General features: G+C 39.3%; 1 protein-coding gene across 2 annotated transcripts in view; it reads right to left on the bottom strand.

The window, feature by feature from the left end:
- Window positions 1-24,148, bottom strand: part of ITGA8 (integrin subunit alpha 8) — a 138,335-nt gene that overhangs the window by 24,197 nt on the left and 89,990 nt on the right. The window contains exons 22-26 of one of the 2 annotated variants that reach the window (XM_036228163.1): window positions 21,106-21,185; window positions 16,522-16,602; window positions 9,801-9,906; window positions 7,422-7,580; window positions 2,845-4,246 (exon numbers count right to left, since the gene is read on the bottom strand). In XM_036228163.1, coding sequence (XP_036084056.1) covers window positions 4,064-4,246; window positions 7,422-7,580; window positions 9,801-9,906; window positions 16,522-16,602; window positions 21,106-21,185 — 609 coding nt within the window. In that variant the 3' untranslated portion in view covers window positions 2,845-4,063. Of the gene's footprint in view, window positions 1-2,844; window positions 4,247-7,421; window positions 7,581-9,800; window positions 9,907-16,521; window positions 16,603-21,105; window positions 21,186-24,148 lie in introns of those variants that run through there. The other variant, XM_016134376.2, reaches the window with a different exon arrangement.

Here is a 24,148-nt window from a genome sequence, read left to right as displayed (position 1 = left end):
ATGGAAGGAAAAGGGGCCCGTTCTTGGAAGAGGATGCAGAGCCAAGTTATTTGCTTACTGTTTGTTTTGAAGATGGAGGAAGTTTAAATACATTTACAGGCTCCAAGGAAGGAACTAGTGGAGAGGAAGAGGTTGGGGATGCAGGAAACAGGGCAGATACTTAAAGTAGCAACGTTAAATTTGGAATGGGAGGAATAGCTCTCCTTCCTCTGAGCATGTCAGGAGGGACCTGGGAGAGAGGACTAGAAGGCGGGTAGGGGAGCGGGGAAATGGATCATTCGAAGATGCTCTCACTTTAAGGTCACCTGCTAAGAGCAGCCCTGGAGAGGCTGTGTGGGAGGTACGAGGGCAGTAGTGAGAGTTTGGAGAAGCCAATAAAGAGAGCAGGAGCGAGGGGGTGGCAGCGGCGACTCCAGATGCTGGCAGCCTGGCAAGCACTTCCCACCATCAGGCGAAGGGGCAGAGAAGCCAAATGTGGGACGGTGCATGCCAGATTTCCAGGGCGGGGACTCGGGAGGGCAGAGAAGGGAGGTTAAGTCAGGGAGCTTGTAAAAGAACGTTTCGACTAAGTCATCGTGGACTCCAGGCTTGGCAGGAAAGAAATTATGGCCCAGGTTTAGTCTTGAGAGTCGGGTGAGTTAACTGACTCAGAAAATTTTCATATCAAGGAGGATAAGTTTTCATGGAGAGAGGAAATGAGAAAAATTATAAAAATAGGAGGAAGTTGAATTGGAGACCTGGATGTTGAATTAAATATGTCAGAGGTGGCATCGTAAGAGGTGACATTCAGAGCACTACGATGATGGCATGGACAGAAGTGACATGAGTGTCAGCCCCACAGATGTGGGAATACTTCAGGACAGGGGTCGGGCCCGGTTTGAGAAGGAGGGTAAGCCCGGAGCAGCTCAAGGAACTCAGTGACGAAGGGACTCGATGATGAAGAGTCTGAAGGACAAGCCTTAACAGCGTATGACTAAAATTTGAGCTTAGGTAGAAAATCACGAGAGTCTCTAAGATTCCCTTACATTTTCCATCACATACTCTGTGTGTGTGGTGGGGGTGGGTTTTGTTTGAGATTTATCGTGTGTAACGTCTGCTGTTTAGAGGGCTGTTACAGAGTTGACTCTGTAGGTAACCGAACTACAGAGAAGAGGTGCTGGAAGAAACTAGGGAGCATTTCCTTATTCCCAAGTTACAGCCTAGGACTAGTAACTAGGACTGGTAGTTAAGTAATAGTAGTAAAATAATAGCCCAAAGAGAAGAAAATGCTTCAACTTCCTGTGTGGTTTCACCGGATGCAGCTGTGTAAGAGTAAAGACCACAGTCTTCTGCGGGGGCCCCGGTATGTCATCATTCACCAGTGTTTATAAGTGGTCTTTCACTGAAACTCGGGGCTTATTCCGACTGACTCCAGGCTAGAGAATGGACGTAGCACACCGCAGAGGTGGCTGAAACAGGGTTCTTTCTTTCAGGAACATCGTTTCACAGCTAGAGGGATGCTGGTCTTAAACTTGAAAGTCAGGAAGGCTTGCAGACCAGTTTTCTCAAATGGTATTCCAAAAGAGATTTCGAAATACAAAAACAAAGCAGAAACAAAACAAAACCCCCAAAACGAAACCAAAAAAAAAAAAAAAAAAAGGAAAAAGTTATTCAAGAAATGTAAACAACAGTTAAAGTCCACTTTCCAGATGAGCTTTTGGAGCCTGTTTCATAACTGACAGTGAACCTGCAGGTCCTGTTTTCCCTCAACCTGAAATCCTTAGAGGTGAGGGGGCTGGCCCCTTAGCACCCACATCAGGCGGACATTCCTGGTAAGATTGCCACGTGCCATGAGGAGCTGGCGGTAAATGCCACAGTACCTGCTTCAGAACACATGTGAAAATTGCTCTTTTCTGCAACGAGGAAACAACTATTGGTAAATGTGGTTCTTTACCCCAAGATGCAACTCGGATTTCCACCCCAACGGGAGTTTTCTCTTTCCATAACTCTTCAGCAAACTGTTCGCTCTGGGATAGGTTTAAATTTATGGGCGGAAGGGTTACTGTGTAGCTGGAGTGTGCAATGCAGTTGCAAATGCAGATAGAAATGCAGCTTGCGGAGAAGAGAGTTGGGGGAGATGCGATCCAAGGCTCTGTGAACCCAAACAAATGCAACACATGCTACAATCCTCTCCTCGTTTGTAATTAGTTTTTGGATTTCAGGGATTCCTACTATGTGAGAGACGGTGGACTCCTCTCCTGGAACTCTTTGCCTGTAATTAAACTGAAGTAGAGACAAGCCCAGGGGGTCAGTCTACCATGTAATTTTCTTTAAGACCTAAATGTTAAAGGTTTGTTGGGAAAGAAAAAAGAAAAACCACATTTTTTTTTTTAACATCCCGAAAAGTTCATGCAAAGCATAACGAAAAGAATCAGTTCATTCCATTGGTGATTTTGAAGCTTTTCTTAGTTGTTGGACATGTGTTTTCCATTTTAAAATATATACGAGAACCTGAAGACCATCTTCCAGAGAAGATAAGGCAAAGAGAAATGGACCCTGGAGAGTGTCTTCTCTTTGGTGGCCAAAAGTTGGACCTCTGGGCACTGTTAAAAAATAAAGGGCGAACAAAATCTCTCTGTCAGAGGGAGTGTGGTGGGGAGGAGGGGCGAGAGAGAAGTTGGGGGTTGTTGATTCAGGAAGTGACAAGTCTCCTTGCATTCTGAATAAAGAAGAAGCAGTAAATAAATGGAGGCAGATATGAAGGAAGAAAATCCTCTTAAGGATAAGACAAAAGCATGCAAGTTCGCCAAGCCAAGCCACTGATTCTGCAAATAAAAAACAAAAAAAAAAAAACAAAAAAAACAAAACCATTCGCAGGGCTATAATCTCTGAGGCAGGGTTTCCGTGTTTTTGCCTCCCTGCTTGTGCTATCTGGTTGTAATCTGGACTTCCTGTGGGAACTGTCTTGTTCAAGGGACAAGGTCTCACTCAGTCATAACCTCCTGCTTTCCATGGCTCCCAAGACAGTTCCCTGGACGGCGTTTTCTGTCGTGCGATGGCTGCCCTCATCTGCTCTCTGTCAGACCGTTTCTACCTCGACACTCTTTCTTGAGCTCGGGCCCAGAATGTTCTGTTGTGATCTCAACGCAGGCCACATCTGAGCATCTCGTTCGTCTTCCTCTCCTGAGAACTGTCTCACATGCCCTCGCCCGCTCTCCCGGCATCTCGCAACTGGCCGCTCGTCATGAAGCCTTGCCAACTTAAAAACTTTATTCTCCGTGCACTTTGGTTCCTTAATAGTGTTTACTTTTTCAGCTTCATCTTATCTAGAAATCATAGCCTGTTTGAAGGACTCTCCAAACCTCAGGAACAGACTCCACCAAAATTAGAAAATTGGTAGTTTGAAATCATTATTTTACTGCCTTTCGAATAGTTGAGAAATACTTCACTCAACTCTAAAATTTTATTCCAAGAAGGATCTGGAACAAATTAGGTTTAATGGATTGGTCTGAATGCTGCAGACAGTTGACTGTTTCAAAATGCTTTAGATGGTAGACTGTAGAGAAACCGCCACATTAAAGTCCTCTGCCCCTGACCTGGACCGTCAAGCCTAGAGGCAGAAACTTCATGGCCATCTGCTCATGCTGCTACGTTTACAGAAGACACAGAAATGGCCTTCATGAGGTGAAACCATCACAGACAACCAAAGACGACAACCTTTTCACTAGGGGGCAAATGTGAAAGCAGCAGTGAATGCGCCCAAAGATGTGCCACACCCTCATGCTGGCTTGATCGGGGGGCACGGCCAGGGGCTAGGCAGCCCACTGAGCTCTTCCTGCACCCCACGATCCACCCCTGATTCCACTGACCCTCATAGGTAAACGTTTGAACAGTGTCAACGAAGCAGGCTAAGCAAATCCCCATGAAACCTGCTGTAAGGCAAGTAGTCAAATAAATGCTCATCGACTTCTAGTGGCATTTGAGTGTGTCCTTGCTGACCTCCCCCACCCCCATCCTAATGTGATCGTTGATGCTCTGTATTTGAGCAACAAGTGAGGAGAACGTGGGTGAGATCGTTCGTCCATCATCTCCTAAAACAGCCACAGGACACAGAGTGTTCGTGGTAGTGATGGTAGTCGCTTTCAGAAGTGGTCAGCGTTGGCTCTTCCAAACTCGCAGACGTGAGGGCAGCTTGCTGGGGTAACTGAATTGCACCAAATAATGTTAGGAAAACTGAACCCTGTTGATGCGTTTCCGGACTTCGAGGCTGTATGAGGAGAGTCACATTTGGAATACATATTTAATTTACAGACGGGTTGTATTTCAGGAGATTTTAGACTAGATGTTTGGCACTCAGCATTTATTTCTCTTTAGAAATGATGTTTTAAATGGTGGTCCAGTTCTTGAGCCAGACCACAGAGAAATCGACTTTATCCACAATATGGCTTTGAGGCATAAAACTATGTATTTACAATTAAAAACTAAGCCAGGATAGTTGCTGTATGAGTAATTTAAAAAAGGAAAAAAATATCATTAAGTACATTATGTTAAATCAAGGAAAATGTGGTGGAGGGTCTGCAGAGGTTATCTGAGGTGTTTCAAAAGTTTTAGAGTTGGTGGCACTGGTCTCTTGGAGTGGGTGCCCTAGAAAATGTGTCTGAGGAAATCTGATGGTTTCTTTTTCATAAGCAACTTTGCATAGAAATTCGTGAGGGTTGGAAAAAGGCAGTGAAGGAGGGAGCTACTTTCAGTAGTAAGTGGGCAAAAATGAGAATATATCCAGGAAGGAAAAGTTGACTAAAAAAGTGTATGTGAACACGAGAGAAAGGAATTCTGCTGAAAGGAAATCAACTGAATGATTAAGAGGAAAACATGGTAGTAGAGGAACTTGGTAAATCCTCCAGAGGAAGCTTCTGAAAATCGGGGCTGTAGTTCCCTCTCTGACAGTCGGGGTGTCTTGGTGCCTAGTTCAGTGGGGACTGGAGCATGCTCAGAAAGGGCCTGTGGAAAATGGACTGCTCACAGAGGCAGATGTTTTAAGAGGCACTCACCACCTATAGCTCAACTTCTAAAGAAATTGTTGAACCAAATAGTAAGAAATTTTACCTTACTCTACTCAGTGGGTAATAGTTAATATTGGGATTTAATTCTTGCCTATACAAATATATTTCTGCATCCTCTGTTCCTTTTACTAAATCTCTCCTCTCTCTACTTCTTAATAATAATAATAAAAAAACTAGTTAAAAGTGAAACCATCTATACTCAATTTAAAAAATCTAGCAATTAGCTTTGATGTAAGAATCTGAAATTGTTATTAAATTTTAAAATGTCCCCAACATATTCTTTTGAAGATAACAAGATATACTAAGCAATTATAGACAGAAAATAGACTTTAGCTCTGAATTATGTAGGAAGAAGAATATTGCCAAGTAAATTAGTAACTTCCCCAGAAATTATTTAATATCTTAAAAGGAAAATAACCTTCAAGTACTCTCAATTGTTTATAGTTACTGACATAAAATATATTGATTAAAAATTTAAAAAATGCATTTATTGATAAAAACTCTTTTAGACTCTCTGGGTCATGCCGATTGAATATAGATAAAAAGTATTTTGAGGACCTGAAAGTAATAACACTTCAAGTGGTCCACGAATTCAGGATTTCAAGAATTCATAAATTTTTATAATTAATTATTTTAAGGAGCTATTACTTCATCTTGTAATCAAGTCTTCTATTGATTCTGCAGGTTGAGAATTTTATAAAAGGAGCCTAATTAAGTTGCTTTAAAAAAATTACCTCAGACAGATTTTTAAAGTCTATATTTTAAAGAATAAGTGGATACTAGGAAATATAGGTACTTTGTATATAACACCAATCATTTTGCATGAATCTGTCAATGTTTAAGGCAAGTTATCTACTCATACTTTTTCAGGCACTATAAAATGATTGTTCGATTGCAACAAAGAAAAAAAAATGCAACCATCATGGTACACGTTAAACAAGTTACATAATATATACAAACATATATAAATAGTGTCAGATATAAACTAAACATTACACTCAAAGAGGGTTAGAGACCTTCTGCACAATCATGAGCTCCAAGAATCTATGACTGAAATACAAGTATATGTTAACGGCAGAACAGGACATGTGAATGTTTTAATTACTTCAGTGTTCCACATTACCATTCGAAGATGTTATTTTATAAAAAGCTACTGTCTATGAAGACCTTAAAATCATTTCAGTGAAAAGCAAAGAGAGAGGAAATGGGGGGGAAATTCCAGGGAGGGAGTATTTTAAATAATTTTGTGGCATACAAGTGGGCTTCTTTATTATTACCCCGTAAGGAAGGAGACTTGTTGCCCCATAAATCTTTCAATACTGAACCCCCCTTTTAGTCTTCCTCTTTTTGAATAGAAGGCATATTGGGCTGAAAAAAGGAAGCCTTTCATAGCAGGCAATTTCCCAGTGCCCGGGATTGAGAGTAGAGACCTGTGTTCTGGGTGGTCGAGTGAGTGTTTCATGAAGCCTGCCCCGTGCACCATTTCTCATAGAGACACTGTGTTCCCACAGCCACTAGAGAACGTTCATTCTTAAATGCGGTTCTCTTGTGAGGACAGCATCTGATTAACAAGGGTTTTTGTTTTTGTTTTTTCCTTCTTCATGCAAACGTGACATTTTCAAGGGCTTATGCTAATTAGTTTCTTTCCTTTCTAGAATGACCCTAATGCCAAATTTGGACCTTAATCTGGATGGGTTCAGTTCCGTGGATGCTCAAGCTTCCTCCTCAGCTGAAGTATGACCAGCAGACCAGCCACGTGGATAATCAGGTGGGTGTTTGCAGAGAGGCCGAATTTCAGACCCCACTCCGAAACCTGTATCCTAGAGTCCCAGGTGATGCTGATACACTTAAGAGTTTGAGAAGCACAGCTCTCAACTTCTCTGTAAACTCAGGTAAAGAACGGGGTCCTAAAATTACAGTTTGTGGGTTCTCAGGGCACTTTGAGATGGCCTTTGGCGAATTGTCACATTTCACCACTCGCTATTGGCAAAAAGCCATTTTGGCCAAGATCCTCTTGACTTTTGGCAATATACCAACAGGGCTTTAAAAATAGCATTCTGTACAAATTTTCCAAAACATGACATATCTATAATTTTGGTCTGGTTGTGCTGCTTGTCAAACCATATATAAAAAGTATGTATTGAAACAGGCTAAATAAATCACAGGTCACCGTGAGCAATGACACTAAGAGAAATTTAAGCTTTCTGGGCATAATATTGTCAGTTAGGTCTGGTATTTGTAACTATAAAACTAAAAAGTTCTATCTATTATCATGCAAATAACTTAGAATCGCTTTGTTTTCTTTTACAAGCCACTTTCCCCCACCCCCCTCCTAACCATAAGAAGTAAACAAAGCAGCTGGTTAAACCAGGCTCCTACCTTTATATCCTGTGGGTTGATATCAGGATTTGTTCGACATTGTAGAGGTCCCAGAGTTTGAATATGAAAAATATAAAGGAGAAATTCATCCCGGGCAGAGAATGGCCAGCCCACCTCCAGAAGAGTGTCACTGATGGCACTCGGTCCAATATTGTGCAGCTACAAGCAAGAGAAACATCACATTATGGCATAGTACAGGCAGCAGGAAGATATCAAACCCCACACACTCCATGTCCATTCTCTAAAGCGTGTACTTTTAGTGTTGAGTCATCTGGACTGTGACTGTGGAAAGTAGGAAAAAGAGTCTCATAAGCAGGAGGAGCCCCGAGAGCAAGATGTGCTTAGAGAAGACTCTTCGATCTCTACGGTTCTAAGGGCAGATCCTCTCCACCTATGGCCACACTAACCATGTCCGGTGAGTGCGAGGCTCACTTTAAATTTATATTAACTTAATCGCAGTGCTAGAAATCCAGTTCGAGTTATATGCTTTCAAAACCTAGTTACTCTTTCTTTGCATTGAAATTGCGCCTTTCCTGACTACTGACTTGCCAATTGCAACCATATGTGATGCACTCTCTTTCACCCTCTGGAAAAATGGCTATCCATCAAACGCCCAAGACCCGGGCTCACCACAGTTCACGTCAACTGTGCATTTCAAAGCTGAGCACCTTCTGTTTCAATCAGCGGATCTCAAGGAAAGAAAGACCACATCTCATAAAGAGATGAACCTTTCAAACACGTGAATCCTGTACTCACAGGACACAAAACGGCTTATGGAAAAAAAAAAAAAACACTAAGGATAGTTAAACTTACTATGAATTTTTAAAATTCAAAGTTAGCAGGGACCGTTTGTATTTTTTCACGGTTCCGACCGTTATCGTGGTCAATAAAACAATTTATAGTTGGTTTTCCTTACTAGGTGGCCCGTTTAATTCACGAAGCAACATAGCATCTATTGATAACAGTATATTTTGAGACGTGAGATTAGCATGTAAGGAGCATCCATTGACGGCTTTTGGCATATTGACTGTGATCCTAATATTTTGTCATCTATTTGTGCTAAGATTAGAAGCAGAGCAGCCCTGAGAATGACTAAACTTGAATATGTTTTCAAATTGTAAAGTTTCACCGTTCTGAAACAGAAACTGATGCACACAGGTTTAATACATTATTCGACAGCCTTCCCCTCCACCCCCCAGTGTAGTTCTTAATCTAGGTGGCCCTGGGGACTGTTATCCTTTTGCTATCAAGAGGGCTTAAGGCAAAGCTTTGATCCAGCTCCGGACAGGGCTCCTGATTTTGAGTGCAGGTTGGGCAGATGACAGAGGTTTCCGCGTTGACGTTGCCCAGGAGGTGATGTTTCTTCCCTATATCCGTAAACAGCTCATCGCTTTTGAAATGGCTTTATTGTTAACTGCAGAGAATGTTATTTAAGATGAAATTTATAGACTCGTTAGGTCAGTGGTCTGAGTTACATAGAAGAGAGACAGAGGGCATCCATCGAGAAGGTATCTCAGATGGAAAATGGCTTCGAATTATATTTTTAACAGAATTCCACCCCTGGTGCCTTGAAAAGGGACAGGAATAACTCTCTCCATGGAGCGTACTGACTTTATTTTAAAAAATAGAAAAAAGAACAAGTACAAAACTAACCCTTTTTCTATATCTTAGTCTCTAACTGTAAAAAACTTAAATGTTACAGATGACATATCAACAAAGCTCTTCCCTATTCACAATTTAACACTCGAAGGGGGAAAAGATCATCGGGTTTTTTTTCATAAGCTCTTGTTTGCTTCCGGAAAGTATTTTACTAATCAATAGACTATTTCAAATCTCGGAATTAGTTATTCACATCTAATTTGAGTCATCTGAATGAACAGTAAGGGTATTCTTATCTATCTACCGTCCACCCACCATATATATTATGTAAGCATTTCTTGGTAAAATAGTGAATAATCTGTAAAATTTTCTCTAATGCTTTTCGGTCGGTAACCCTCAGTTCACAAGGTGGCTGGATTTTAAGGATATCCGAAATTATAGGAAGGAGCAAAATAAAGTCTAGGGAGATAGTCACTTTTATGCTTAGGCTTTTCAACCATTAAAAAGAGAAAAAATAAAGAACATTTAAAAAAAAAAAGAATAACAGTAACAAGGTATAAAGTTTCTCACTGTATAAGGGCTCTCTCCCCACCAAAAAGCAAATGACCATTAGGCGGGTCCTCAACCGGACACCCCACCAGCACAGGACAGCCCAACTCTAAGCACTATATAAAGCTCAGATCTCATACTGGTGTCTTCTATAATGCTATAAAGAAGAGTTTGTTAGTAAAGAGTGCAAGAAGAGACCCCTAACACAACTTCAACGGAGAGGACAGCTACCTCATAAATGTGTTCCACCAAGGGTCCAACTCCCTCCTCCTTGCGGGGCTCCTCTTCCGGTGCCCAGTTGTGGATGGGCAGGACAATCTGCGGAGGGTGGGAGACTCTGAAACATGGAATCATACATTAACTGCTGCCGGCGGCACACGGGAAGCGTGTTTCACTAGTGTGCAGTGTGGCAGCGGCAGGAAAACGTGGATCTCGATTTACTTGAATAGATATTGCCTACAAGGAAACAAGTACTGTAAGGGGTGTTCAGCAGAATGACTGAAGGAATAGTGAAGGGTCTGAGACATGCCCTGTAGACTTTTATAACTCCTGGTCTCTCGCTCAGAGATTGACTGTTTTAGAGCATCTCATCTCTTGGGCACTAGGGGGCAGAGCAGAGTGTTCCTGAGTTGAGATGGATAATTTAACATGTGCATATATGTTAAATATGCATATATGAATAACATATGCATATATGAATGTATGTTTATTTATACATCCTGTTTAAGTGTAAGAGAGAAAGAGTGTGTGTGTGTATGTGTGTGTGTGTGTGTGTGAGTGTGTGTGTGTCTGTGTACAGGATATACAACTCCTACTTTAAGCTATATGAAGAAATGGGACTTTTTTTGTGTGGTGAGTGAAAATCTAGAATTCCGTGTGGTATGGTAAATGTCCACTTGTGAAGAAATACAGTTTCCAGTTAAATACTTCATAGTACAAAAATGGCACCTGTATTTTCTTCTTTCTTGGATTTCTTTGACTTCCCATTAATTCAGCCATACCTCTCACAAGGCCAGGACTGGAGCCAAAACAAAATAAAGCCTGTTTGTGTTCTAGAGCTGTCTTGTAGATAACTCAAGGGCGAGAGAGAGTTAAATGGTACAGTCATGTAAGTAGGATTTTAACTTGACATGTAGGTATTTTTCTGGAACTTACACCTAGAGAGTGAGCATTAGATGAATGCACTATTCTAATATTAAAAGAAGATTGCAAATACAATATTTTTAAAAAATCTTTAAAAACATAATTCTCAAACCCACAATGCTTTCTAGCAGTTTTTGGCTAAAATATATCTTTAAAAGAATTCCTAGACCTTCAGCTAAAAATGACTTCAACAGAAGACATCTCTTTTGGCAATTAGATGTCTTACATGCCCTTTATGAGTATCCAGTAATTAACACAGTTTCCAGCAACTTCGAACATTATCTCTTTCTAAACCAGAAAATAACCTTTACTGGGTTAAATTCTGACCCAAGGGCAAATATTTTAACGTCTGTATGTCTCTATTTCCTCATCTAGAAAATTTTGATAAACTTTTTGGGTTGTATACCACAAATGATTGGAAAATGTCTCAAATGCTTTTGATTAAAGTTGATATGCCTGCATTGTCTTAGAGGGGTGGGGAGGAAAGGTACATTTTTTAAACCCGAAAACTCAAGGAAATGTTATTGCATTCTAAACAATTTACCCATCCTTCACCTCCATCCTTAATGTGTCAGTATTAAAATAAAAATTGCAGGGCTCAGCCTTGCTGGGCAGATACTTCAACATTCTCTACCCATAAAGAGGTTCGTTGTTTGCCACGCACCCCTTTCCTACTTGCTTTGAGTAAATCTGTTTAGAGCGAATGTGGGGGACTTGGTGAGGAGAAGCATTCAGAACCTGGCGTCAGGGTTGCTTTCATCAGATGATGCCCAGAGAGCTTGGAGTCTTGATGCCCTCACCCCCAAAAGCTTCACTTTGCTCTTAGCTCCTTAGCTTGGTGGCAGAAAGCTGACTCCAGTCCTACCTCCATCATGAGGCTCTAGGAAAACCTTTTTTTAGTTGTCGTCGTTGTTGTTATGCTCATCGATCCTGTAGCACTGATCATAAATCCTCTAGGACCATAGAATCATAAATCAAGACCTTGGCTGGTATTGTGGAGACATTGTGCTGAGAATCTCTCATTTTATAAATGAAAGGAAAACTGATGTCCGGGGAAGTAGGAGGTTCGTTACCGGTGAAGACTATAGCTCTGGATTACTCAGTGCCATTTACTCTATTCCAATACACAATGTACCGCAGTGGCCACTAAACTGCAGGGGTTTTCATATAAACTTGATACCTCCTGACCTTCTTCTATGACAAAATCAAGTAAAAATCTATAAAGAAACCCATCACAGGGCATGGAAAAAATCATTCAAATAGTATGACTCTCAAAATTCACTTTATCTACCCTCTGAAGACCTTTTCACATCTGGGGAAACCATGGCAAAGAATGAGTCTCTAAAGATCCCAATTAGATAAATGAAGCATGGTTCATTATTTCCAAAGTGTTCTTTTCTTTTTTTTTTTTAAGAAAGAAGGGAGAAAGAATCTCATTAACTAACTAGCCCCGGTAGCAATAACCTGACAACCCTTACCGAATCGATCTCACCTTCTGAGATAAAGGATAGAACATTAGTCCACAAAGACCCTCGAGTAATAAGAAGATTGGGGGTACTCGATGCTAACACTGGACATTGAGGGAAAGCAATGAATAAGGTTTCCGATAAGTTAAAAGTCTATATGCCATCAGGAAGTTCAGATCTGATCATGTGCTAGTACGGTGTGAACCCTATTTTAACAACCCTGATTTCAAGCCTTTTTAGTCTCAAAAGTAACAACTACCATTAATTGTATGGAACAGTGTTGGCTCTACCTGCCGTTGACAGAATCTATGCAGAAAATGGTTATTCCTGATTGTAGGCTCTTTTAATACAAACCCATGCAATCCTGATTATTTCATAAAAGATAACATTTTATTATTCTTTGAGATCCTAATATATGTGGTGTTGCTTCTTGTGGCCAAGTTTACTTCTTACAGGCCTATGCTAAATTAATCCTTCGTACCAGCAAGTGACATGTAAATCTGTTTAAAGACAGTGATGAATTTACCTGGCTTTGAAACAAATGAAATGATTCTCAATATTTTTTTCCCCATTCAAAGAAATATATCCATTTGAGTTCATTTTTGAAATTAGGTTTTCCTAAAGACCAAACATGAAAGATTTTCAACACAGTAGCTATTTGTTAAGATGTAAACATTAGAACTAATATTTTTGCTCAATATTTGGAGGAAAGAATTTTATTTGGTGAAATGGCTAAAAAGAATTTTAACACTATCTTAGAGAAAAAAATTATGGTCAATTGTGGAACATTAACCTAGCAATTAAAATAATTGCACTCAGAAACTCAATTATAATTATCTGTTTTGATTATTGGCAAAAAGAATAGAAAATTTCCTACTTTTTTACTTAGAAACATTGGTGACTTATGTGATGACAGAAATACTTTAAAATATTAATCTCATAAATGAATATGTGAGAATAAATACAGTTACATTAATCCCTAATTGCCTTGGACTGAATTATGACTTGTGGAATGAAAACAGTTCCCAATTTAAATTTTACTTTGGAATTAAACAGTTTCCATTTATTTGTAGTGAGCAAAATGAAGACAGGCCAAATTTAAAGGATACAAAATTTTATATACACCGGTTGTGATTTTCTGAAAGCTATAAAAATAAGATCGTAAAAATAATGCTTGCATTTTTTCTCTGTTATTTAAAATAGTGTTTTTCTCATAAAGAGAGGGATGAGGAAATTAAATTAGAAATACACAAAAATAAAACATCTAGATTAGCTCCAAATATCTGTAAATCAAACAGGTCACTTCCTGTGAGTCAACTTATGAGTTAAAGAAGAAATCACAAAGGAAATTGGAAAACATTTTGAACTGAGTTACAATGAAAGCCCAGCATATCAGTATTTTGGAATGCAAAAAAATAATTTAAAAAAAGAAAAAATGTACCCCAAAATGTGGTTCTTTGAAAAGATCGCTAAACTCTTGCCAGGCTGATTGGGGGGAAAAAAAGGCAGGTAAAAGATACAAATTGCCAATATTGGGAATGATGTAGGGACCTAATTAGAAGTCCTACAGACGTTAAAAGGAAAATGAAAGAATATTATGAACAGCTTTATACACAAAACAGTAACAACTAAGATGAAATAGAGAAATTCCTTGAAAGGCAAACTACCAAAGCTCACTCAAGTAGAATTAGAAAATATGAATAGCTTTATATCAAAGAATTAAATTGAATTGTTAAAACTCTTCCTAGAAAAACAAAAAGCCAAAAACTAACCAACCAACTGACAAAAAAACCCCTAAAACTCTAGACTCAGATGGCTTCACCAACCTAAAATCTATAACAGATTAGCAAAAATAATGAGAAAAGAATCCAAACATATCACTAACTAAAGTCATTGATGCACAAAAGAAGAGAGAAAGAAAGGAACAAAGACAACAAAAACAATGAGAAAACAATAAAATGGCAATAACTACATATTTATCAACAATTACTTTAAATGTACAAGGACTAGATGATCCAATCAAAAGACATAGGGTGGCTGAATCAATAAAGAAAGAACCATGCTGTCTATAAGAGGCTCACTTCAGATAGAAAGACACATACAGACTAAAGGTGAAAAGATGAAAAAAAAGATATTGTATGCAAATGGAAACAAAAAGAAAGCTGGGGTACCAATACTTATTTCGGATAAAATAGACTTTAAAACAAAGACCATAAGAGGAGACAATGAAGAGTATTACATAATGACAAAGGGATCAATCCAATAAGAGAATATCGCTCTTGTGAATATCTACACACCCAGTATAGGAACACCTAAATACATAGAGCAAATATTAACAGACATAAAGGGAGGGATTGACAGTTATATAATAATAGTAGGGGACTTTAGCACCCCACTTACATCAATGAATAGATCACTCAGACAGAAAATCAAGGAAACATTGGCCTTAACCAACACATTACCACAAAAGACTTAATAGATATTTATAGAACATTCTACTCAGAACAGCAGAATACTCATTCTTTTCAAGTGCCCATGGAGCATTTTCCAGGATAGACCACATGTTAGGCCACAAAACAAGTCTCTAAATTTAAGAAAGTTGAAATCATATCAAATATCTTTTCTGACCACAATGATATGAAACTAGAAAATTAAAAATAGAACTATCATATGACCCACCAATTCCACTCTGGGTGTTTATTTGAAGGAAACAAAAACACTAATTCAAAAAGATATGTGTGTGTGTGTGTGTGTGTGTGTGTGTGTGTGTGTGTCCCTCTGTTCATTGAAGCATTATATACAATAGCCAAGATATGAAAGCAACCTAGGTGTCAATCGATAAATAAATATATAAAGAAGATGTGGTATATAGGTAAATATAGATATATATATGTGTGCATATATGTTTATATATATATATACACACACACACACACACACATGCTCTAAGCATATAGCATTCTGATATTCTTCCACATGTGTGCCAGGAGACATGTACAAAAAATAGTTTGTTAAAAAATAAAACTAAAACAAAGCAAGAACCGCCCCCCTAAATGTTCATTAAAAGTAGAATGGATAAGTTATGGTATGGTTTTACAATGTTATACTCTTCTGCAGTTAAAATGAATGAATCAATGTAGTTAGAATGAACAAAATCACAGAAGCATATATAAAATAAGATTTTCTATAGATAAGGTTCAAAAAACTCTCTCTCATAGGCTGTTGAGCATGACCATTGATAAACACGCGCCTGGAGACAGGCTGCTTGTATTTACAGTCGAGCCCCCCACCTCTTAGCTGTGTCACTTTCAAGTCCCTGTGCCAAACTCCCTCACTGGTGCAGCGAGGACACCACTACGTACTAAGATGTGCTAACCTGTTGGGACAGCGCATGAAAGAATCGGTGAACGTTAGGCAGTTATTCTTCTCTAGTCCACCAGGGGGAGCCTCAGTGGTACCAGGGTAGAGCATCTCCCCACCCCACCCCCTCAGAGAGCAACAGGGTGCAGCAGTGAGAAAACACATGGTGACAATGGCTCTGAGTGCAGAAGGCTATCGTTGCCGTCATGGAGGGGGGTGGACCACTCAGGACCTGCGGAAAAGGAAGAGGGAACTGGGGTTGCTGGAACCCCAGTAACGATTTAGCCCAAAAACGACTCGTTGACATTTTTAGCCAAACTTGATTGTTTAGAAGAAACAAGAATTCAAAGAAAATTAATGAAGGCCTACACTCGTGCAAGATAAGGAGGACATGCAGTCCATTTCTGATTTATTTTCGCCCCCAGGCATGGATTTCCCAGATGGTAGCTATTTCAAGCCTTTTACTTGACCACTTTCCTCCTGTCTCTGCATCGATTGTTTATTGGCACCTTCTTCAAAGAACAGGACAAAAGGAAAAAGAGATAAAATGTAGATTCCCATCAACTCTCACATCTACGAGTCAGCCATTTCTTAAACGCACGATGTGGCATGGTGAGGCTGAGTTTTCATTGTCCCAAAATAATTACTGGAGAAGGGAGACTTTCAGGCAATCACATGGTTGTCTATTTTATCTGGCTTCTTATCACTAGCTTTTATAGTTTGATTACTGAACTGTCAGTTTGGGGAATAAAGTGAGCTCTTGTTTTGATATCCTTGGGGTTAATTACTGTATAGAGTTTACTCTGCTTTCCAATGGAAGGCTAGCAATGGATAGAAAAGAATGAGAATTTATAACCAAAGTGAACTGTCATCTCTAATGCATTAGGAAACTCCCATGTAGTTTTTGCTAGTATTTTATCACTAGTCTCACATACACAAAGCTATTATAACATAACTATGACAACGCCTAGCGTATTACTTACCCTCTTATTTCCACTTGAGCTACAGCAGTGATGTTGATCTGCACGCTCACAAGATTGCTGTCTGGGTTGTCCTTGTTGGAACTGAAAACAATGACATATGATTGAAATATATTTTCTCAGATGCGTTACTCTAATGTATGATCATAAAAAACATTCTATGTATCACAAGAGCAGCACACATGACCAATATGACAATTTGGAAAACAGTGACATATCCATTCTACAAAATCATAACCATTTGTAAATTTTTATTTTGATCATAACGTGTTCAAAAGTAATGCAGTAATTTTCCACAAGGAGACACCCTATCTGAAAATGCAACAGAAATCTAGAAAAGCTAATACTTTTTTGTGTCAGTGGCTGAACCCATAGGGCAGTGAGCTGAGTTCATTTTCCAGCATCTACCCTGGATATATTCCTTAACTGATCTCTGCATCATGTTCATTGCCCATCAGATGGGAAAGGATAGCAACTCAACTCGTGATTTTCCATGCTAATACAGGGGAGGACTGGCAAGAATAATCCAGGAGTGGCATATAAGGGAAAAACATTTGCATGTGGCTCTGGAATGCGTCATCCCATACGTTGTTTTGGCAGCAAATTTACCTCCGTTATGGTTTACTTCTTAAGTAATAGTAAAATAAGCGTACACACCCTGCCCGCTTACTGGCTGGCTGGGGGGCGGGGCTAGCAGAAGCACAGCCAATGGCAAGAAGGAGCGATGTCAGGAAAAGCTGGGCAATTCGTGCAGAGGCAATGGGCAGAGGACATGGATGTTTGTTTGTCTAGTGCATCAAGAATCTCTCTTAATAGTATTTCTTTGAACAGTGGCAAAAATGATTTTCGAGTTTGCTATTTCTTCCTTTCAAGCAAATATAATTAGATATGAAATTTAACTTTTAAAAAACGCGCGTGTTAAGCTGCCAGCACGGTAAGGAAAATGCAGCAGGTGTCATGGCTTCCGCTGTGATCCCCCTTGCGTTTACCGTCTTACTGTGCTTCCACTGAAGTCACCCTAACGTTCTGAAGGACGGTGCAGCTTTCAGCAAACCGAGATGTGGCCATACCTCCGCTAACGGGTCACGTGTACAGTCAGGGCTCATTTAGGAAGAGGAAGCCTCTTCTTATCGAATCTCATGTGGATTCAATGAACAGGCTCTCGTGCTGCGGTGATGGTAATGGGGTGTATGTTCTGAATAGCTTTGGAAGCTTTCCAAATGTGGGAGCTGGATAAAAGTTTGCTTTCAAAGGAGGAGGAGGCAGAACCGTTCCCACATGGCTTTTGAAAAAGCCCTGCTCGATTATATATACTGATAAGGCAAACTTAAACGGCAAACACATATAAAAGATGTAAACAGGCGAATGTCAAACTCGTTTCCTGTAATGGGGCATTGCCTGCTAAGCTTGTGATGAGCCCAGAGGGACTTGTTCACCAACTTTGAACCCCTGTTTCCAGGCCACTTTATCATTATCACATCTGGGGAGGATCAGTCAGCTAAAAAGTTTGTTGTTGTTGTTTTGTTTTAATGGCAGGATTCTGAATTACTAACTACTAAGAAGTCATTAGCTAATTCTGCTTGTCACAGACTTTGTGGTCTCGAATCCATTATGGGGAACTCTTTAGTTTGGAACGTTAAGTTTAATTATTCCACAGACAACACCGACTTTGTTCTATTTTCTAGTTCACCGCTGCTCTGTGGCAGTGGGAATTAGAATTATGGAGGGAAAAAAGTGTCCTTTAAGTTATCCCATAATTCAGTACTTTGTCTGCACATGGTTCAAACAACATGATTTCCTTTACTCACAACACCCTGAAACGGCAAATAGATGTCAAGCATTGAAATCATCTTGGGACAGGAGTCCAACATGAGGTTTATAGAGACCGTTTTAAAGTGTAACAAAAGCAGGCTAGACCTGGTTGGCTGATCAAAATGACCCTCTGTCACACAAGCCTGCATGACACCTGGTACTGCAACCAGTGGTATCAGCAGAATCTCCCACTGAGAAAGCCACCAGGCTTGACATATACTTTAGATGCTTCTTTGACCTCTTTCCGGTAAGGAAACCCCCCTCACTAACACCACTGCTACATACAAACGAGCGCTTCATCACCACCTTGGATGCTGAGCTACTTATACTGTCACTGCCAGCTTCTACGCGAGGCATGATGAATTTCCTCTCCACGACTACACCCTACGTCGTGCCCAAGGAGAAACATGTTTTCCGCTCACTACTCCAATGCAATTTTTTCTTTTTCTCTACTGTTTCCTATTTTCTAGCACTCCTGCTATGCTTTCTGTGGTCTTTGGAATGCCAGCAAACACAACACAATTTCCCCATTACCGAGAAAGCAGCTGCGCTGATGATCACAAAGATGTGTGTGTAACATGGGAATTGCCATTGGAGACCCACTCTACACAGGCAGGAAGATGTTTACGTGTTGCATAGAGCCAGGGCATGGAGACACCACTGAATGCAAATATTTGGTAACATGAAATATGTTACATTTATTAATTTACAAAGCCCATTTTCTTTCGGGGTCTATTTGTGGAAAAGGGCATTAAATGTGTGTCACAGTGGTGAATGTGGTCAAAAGCTTTTGACTTCAGAGCATTTGCTCTAGTTTATTTTTAGTTTAAACACATTTAAACTGGATGCAAACCATCCATTAAATACTTATTTACATCTCTGGAGTCTGCCAGCAGAGCACGCACAAATGCTGACTCTTCAGACACTTCAGTACTCTAGTACTAAAATATTCCCAAATACTTTTATTTCTATTATGTACCTTTTGGGGATTTGATTCTTTTCGTACGTCCCAGTAGCCTCTCCAATTCTTTCTGCACTTCTACATTTTCATATTTTTTCAGGGTCATGTTAAAATAGTCATGAGTTTTATAGCATTTAAGGATGGAATATAATCATGGCCTATACTTTCGGAAGAAGGGGGATGTTAAAAATGTGACCGTTTCTACTTTCCATCAGATTTAGCACTTCATCACCAAATTCATTATTTAAATGATGGTCTTCAGGATGGATCTGGGGTAGGTATTTAGCATCCTAAAACAGAAGAGATACAAATTGCATCTCTTCTGTTATCAGCAACCGCAGCCAGGAGTAAGAAAGAAACGTCAAGGAACTTGCTTGGCACCTTTGTAACGGACTTTCTTTCTCAATAAAGGCTGCATATTTTATGAGATGTATCTTTCTCCAGGTGACAGAAAGTGTCATGCCCCTATGGGATCATTGTCTCAGACAGTAATGGGGAGAAATAGAGACTTCAGCCTGCTGTCAGGAGGTACAGTGATCCTTTTCTTAAAACTTACAAATATTAACAGATTTCCAAATGAAAATAGTTATGATTACCTGAACCTTTGGGGAAATATACATTTATGTAGATTTTTAAAAAAGGATTTAAAAAGCTTTCGGTACAGCGAAGGGATATTACAGAAGAACTCATCCTGTCTGCAACACGTAACTAATTTGGGTAAAAAAGAAAATTCTAAGATTCAGCAGAAAATACTTAGGACACATTCAAAAAAGACCTAACGAAGGTCAGAAAAGGACACCGAAAATAAGTTACAAAACTTTTCTCCGTAGGAATGTGGGACGAAGTTCAGGGGATATGGTTCGTGATACAGGTTGCAGATTTTTGAAACCACCTTCATTCTTACAGAGTTTATATAATTTTTAAAAATTCCTAAACTTTTAATGAAGTAGCTATTAAGAAATAATCCACTGAGCATAACAATTTTTTCTAAAAGTCATCACACTCTAAGGACACCTTCTTCTTCTAGGACAGCAGGTACATTTAGAGATTAGCCACACTGCACACCAGTATTTGAGGCCTGAATTGTAGATACTGATTTCACAGTCATTTTTATATCAGAACATGCTGGGCCAGTTATAAATACCTATGGGATGCCCGCACGTGTTGTCTGCTTCAGGGTTTTTCAACCTCCTAAAATCGCAGACCACGAAATAATACACACATCTCCCTGGGCATCTCACTATACATATTTATGTTAATCTGAGATATTATACTCCATTTAATTTCCTTTTCTTCTGATATGAGTCGAGAGCGATTATATTGATTCCGTTACTGGCTCATGGGTTGCAGTCCAACTACAGTTGAGACTGCCTGCTCCTCATGCACATGGCTCTTCTCGCTCACGAAGCATTCTTTCCAGCCATGAAGGAGTAAACAGAATAAATGGTGAAAGGGTTAAGTCACACTTGAATCCTGAACGGGGTCAGTCTTAGAAAAAGGGGGCAGCCACCCACAGGGCTCAGCTCTAGCTGCGAAAGAAGGCCAAACGAGGAAAAAGGAAAACGAAGGAGCATGGGACAGCGCCCAGGACGAAATTTTGCTCTCATTCCTTGGCCTGGAGAATGCCATCTCTCTTTCAGAACCAAAAATACTGAAAAAAAAACTGAGCTAACTGAGAGAAATAAAGATAAAATGAGCTGTGAAAAGTCTGGGTTCTAATCTCAGATGGACTTTTAAGGGGAAGAAGCTTGACCAATAGCATTCATTTCACTATGGATCTTTAATTCTGAGCGTTAGGCATTGAAAAGGCTAACCTTCTGATTTGAAGATCGAAGTTGATGCTCATGTGTGTTTTCTCAAGACGTGGAACTGTAAACCGGAGTCCCAGAGAATACTAAAAACAAAACAAAACAAAACACATCACACAAGATATTTATATCATTACGTGAGAGGAATCTTATACACGGCATCAAAAGCTTTTCAGGTCATCCTGCAAAACTCTACCCTAGATTGCTGTTTATTTTTCTGCTTCCATCTTTTTTCTGCTTCTACCCTCCATGACTGAGGGCTGAGAGGAAATTGTGCAGTTGAGGCTACAAGGCCCAGACAATTCCAGTTCCTATGTATTTTGGTTCCCACTCTTCATTTAGCCCCATACCAACTTTTCTCCTGACATCTTCTGTTCATGCTAAATTAAAACAACCTAAATATACAAAAGGAGATTGTTTTAGAAAACTGTGATGCTTCCGTTCAATGGACATTAACGTAGACGCTGAAATTCTGGCTGTAAAGCCTATCAACAAGGTGAAAAATGCATTGGATATGATGATGATCAGTAAAGAAAAAAAGGTTACAAAGTTGCATGTGCAATGTGTTTCGAAAGTCTATGGTTTTAAAAGTCTATCCCTGGAAAAATTACCGCGTGACAATAAGAATGGATTCTAAGAAAATATACCAGAATAATATGCTATAGTAATGTCGATGTTACGAGTATTTGGATTACTTTTCTATTTTTATTTTTCAAAGTTTTAAAACTGCTCATATTATCTTTATAATTTGAAAACAGATTTTTTAAGATGGAGAAAAATAAATCCAATGGTAACATAAACAAGGAAGTAAAGATACGAAGACAGGTCACAGTATTACTTACTCTCCCATATACTGCGCTAAGCCTTACACATATTGTCTCATGTAATCATGACAACTGCTCTACGAGGTAGGTACTGTGATTGGTGACATTTTACAATAGAGTGGCAATCTGAGGACTTGCTCCAGGTACAGAGCAAACAAACTGCGTAGTTAGAATTGAAATCCCTCCAGACTGACTCCATACTATGAGCATCAAACCTGCAATTAAAAACTCATGAGCCAGAGATATGAACCAGTAAAATATAAACTAATAATAAATTACCATTTTTATTATAAATCATTTTGCTAGCCCTTATTGATTGTGCTATAAGCCACTAGTTGCTTTATATCATATTATATCATATCATTTCTTTGCCTCAAACATTCCTGCAAATAGAAGTTCTCCCATTTCAGTGGGACTTGCCCAAGGCATCAGAGCTCATAAATGGCAAAGCTGGGATTTAAACCCGGATGTGTCTAATTATTAAGCCTATGCATCCTTATGCCCCAGCCATGGTGAATACCTTCATAATGCCAAATGTGCGATTTCCTGTCAGACCTCTGGGCCTTTGCACGTTCTTTTCTTCTTCTTTAGATACCTCCTAAGCCTTTCCCTGCTCATGCTTCAAAGCTCAGGGCAAGAATACCTCCTGCAACACATCCTCTGATCCTTCAGGCCAGCCCCGGCAGAAATTTTTTCTTTGTCTTCTCTCTCCTTTAATACTCTCCCATCATTCAACCTATGATAGCGCTAAATTGGGAGTTTTTGATGGAATGGGGATTGTATATTTTCATCTTGATATTTTCAGACTCTAGCTTGGTAACAGTTATATAGAAGAGGTAGCAGTAAAAGTGGTTATTTCTCATCAAAAAAGAATGACGAGAAAGAGTGTGCCACTGTTTGTACACTTCCAGTGATGGGGGCTCTTACTGAATTGGGATGAAGCCTGTCTAATGTTGGTTTTCACTATAAAGCAATTCAGCATGGGGCGAGGATACACAGAGGGTGTAAAAACTACATATTAGTAAGAGATGCGTGAGTTCTTAATATTTCCTCGTTTTCCTGCTTGAGATATTTTGCAAGTTTTTAGGAATCTTATTGGCATATAAGTGTTTTATATTACTATGTCTATTCTATGAAAAACATATTACTAACAAATCAGGAGTGACACTTCAGAATACTGCCTGGAATGTTTTGTTAAATTAAAACATAGTCACTTGAAAACTGTTTTTTAAAAATATCGAGACTAGAATAAATATTCCTGGCAATTTATGATGCTTTTAAAATTATTATTATTTAGGACTGCTTTTACTTTTGGAATTTTACTATAATCCACTTAGAGTATTCTTTTTAAGGTACAAAATGAAGAAATAAATCAAAGTGTTTTTGAACAAAACAGAATGCAAAAAAAATTGACGTGTTTAAGGGTATTAAAGGATGAGATAAGAAAGCTATTAGGTTTCTTCCACTATAGACCTCAGAGATAAATGAACACAAACAATTTACTTTCTTGACTTCTAAAGATTATTTGCTAGTAAAATGGATTGACATTGTTTCACATAAACACATTTGTGGTTGAGACCACACTGCCACTTTTACCCTCCACTTTGAATGACACCGGTGGCCAGTTTTCATTCCAGGGCTATTCTTAGTTATTGATGATCTTAGATGTTCTCTGGTCTAGAGTTAACACTTTTAATACTGAAAAAAAAAACAAGTGCCTGGTCATCTATAGATGCTAACACTGTTGCCACCATGTCGAGTCACGTCTCTTTGGCCTTGGGGAGACCTCTTCATATCATATTACGTGGCTGGATTTTTGATGAAAACTAGCAAAAGGACTTATTGGCTTGTAGATAAAAAGATCCTAATGAAAAATCTTCTGATAGCTTAGACATTCCATTTTGTCTTTCATGGCCTCATTTAAATATCTCATCTGTTATTTATTAGTTTTCATCCAAATACTTATCACAGTTTTGCACACAGGATAGAACATGGGCTTTGTCTGTAGGCCTAGTTCGAATCTTGGGTCTGTCCTTCAACCTGTGTGACTTTGGTCAATTCATCCGACTTCTCTGAATCTCACTTTTCTCACCCATAACACAGGAAAAATACCTGACTTACACGATTTTTGGTTGTAAAATTTAAACATTAAAAAAAAGCACGCAGTGATGGGTTGATAACACAGTAGGCTGTCAATACATGTAAGCTCATAAAATATCTGTGAT

This window comes from Rousettus aegyptiacus, unplaced genomic scaffold (assembly GCF_014176215.1).
Source record: "Rousettus aegyptiacus isolate mRouAeg1 unplaced genomic scaffold, mRouAeg1.p scaffold_m13_p_10, whole genome shotgun sequence".
Classification (NCBI taxonomy): domain Eukaryota; kingdom Metazoa; phylum Chordata; class Mammalia; order Chiroptera; family Pteropodidae; genus Rousettus; species Rousettus aegyptiacus.
This window is presented reverse-complemented; position numbering and strand designations above follow the sequence as displayed.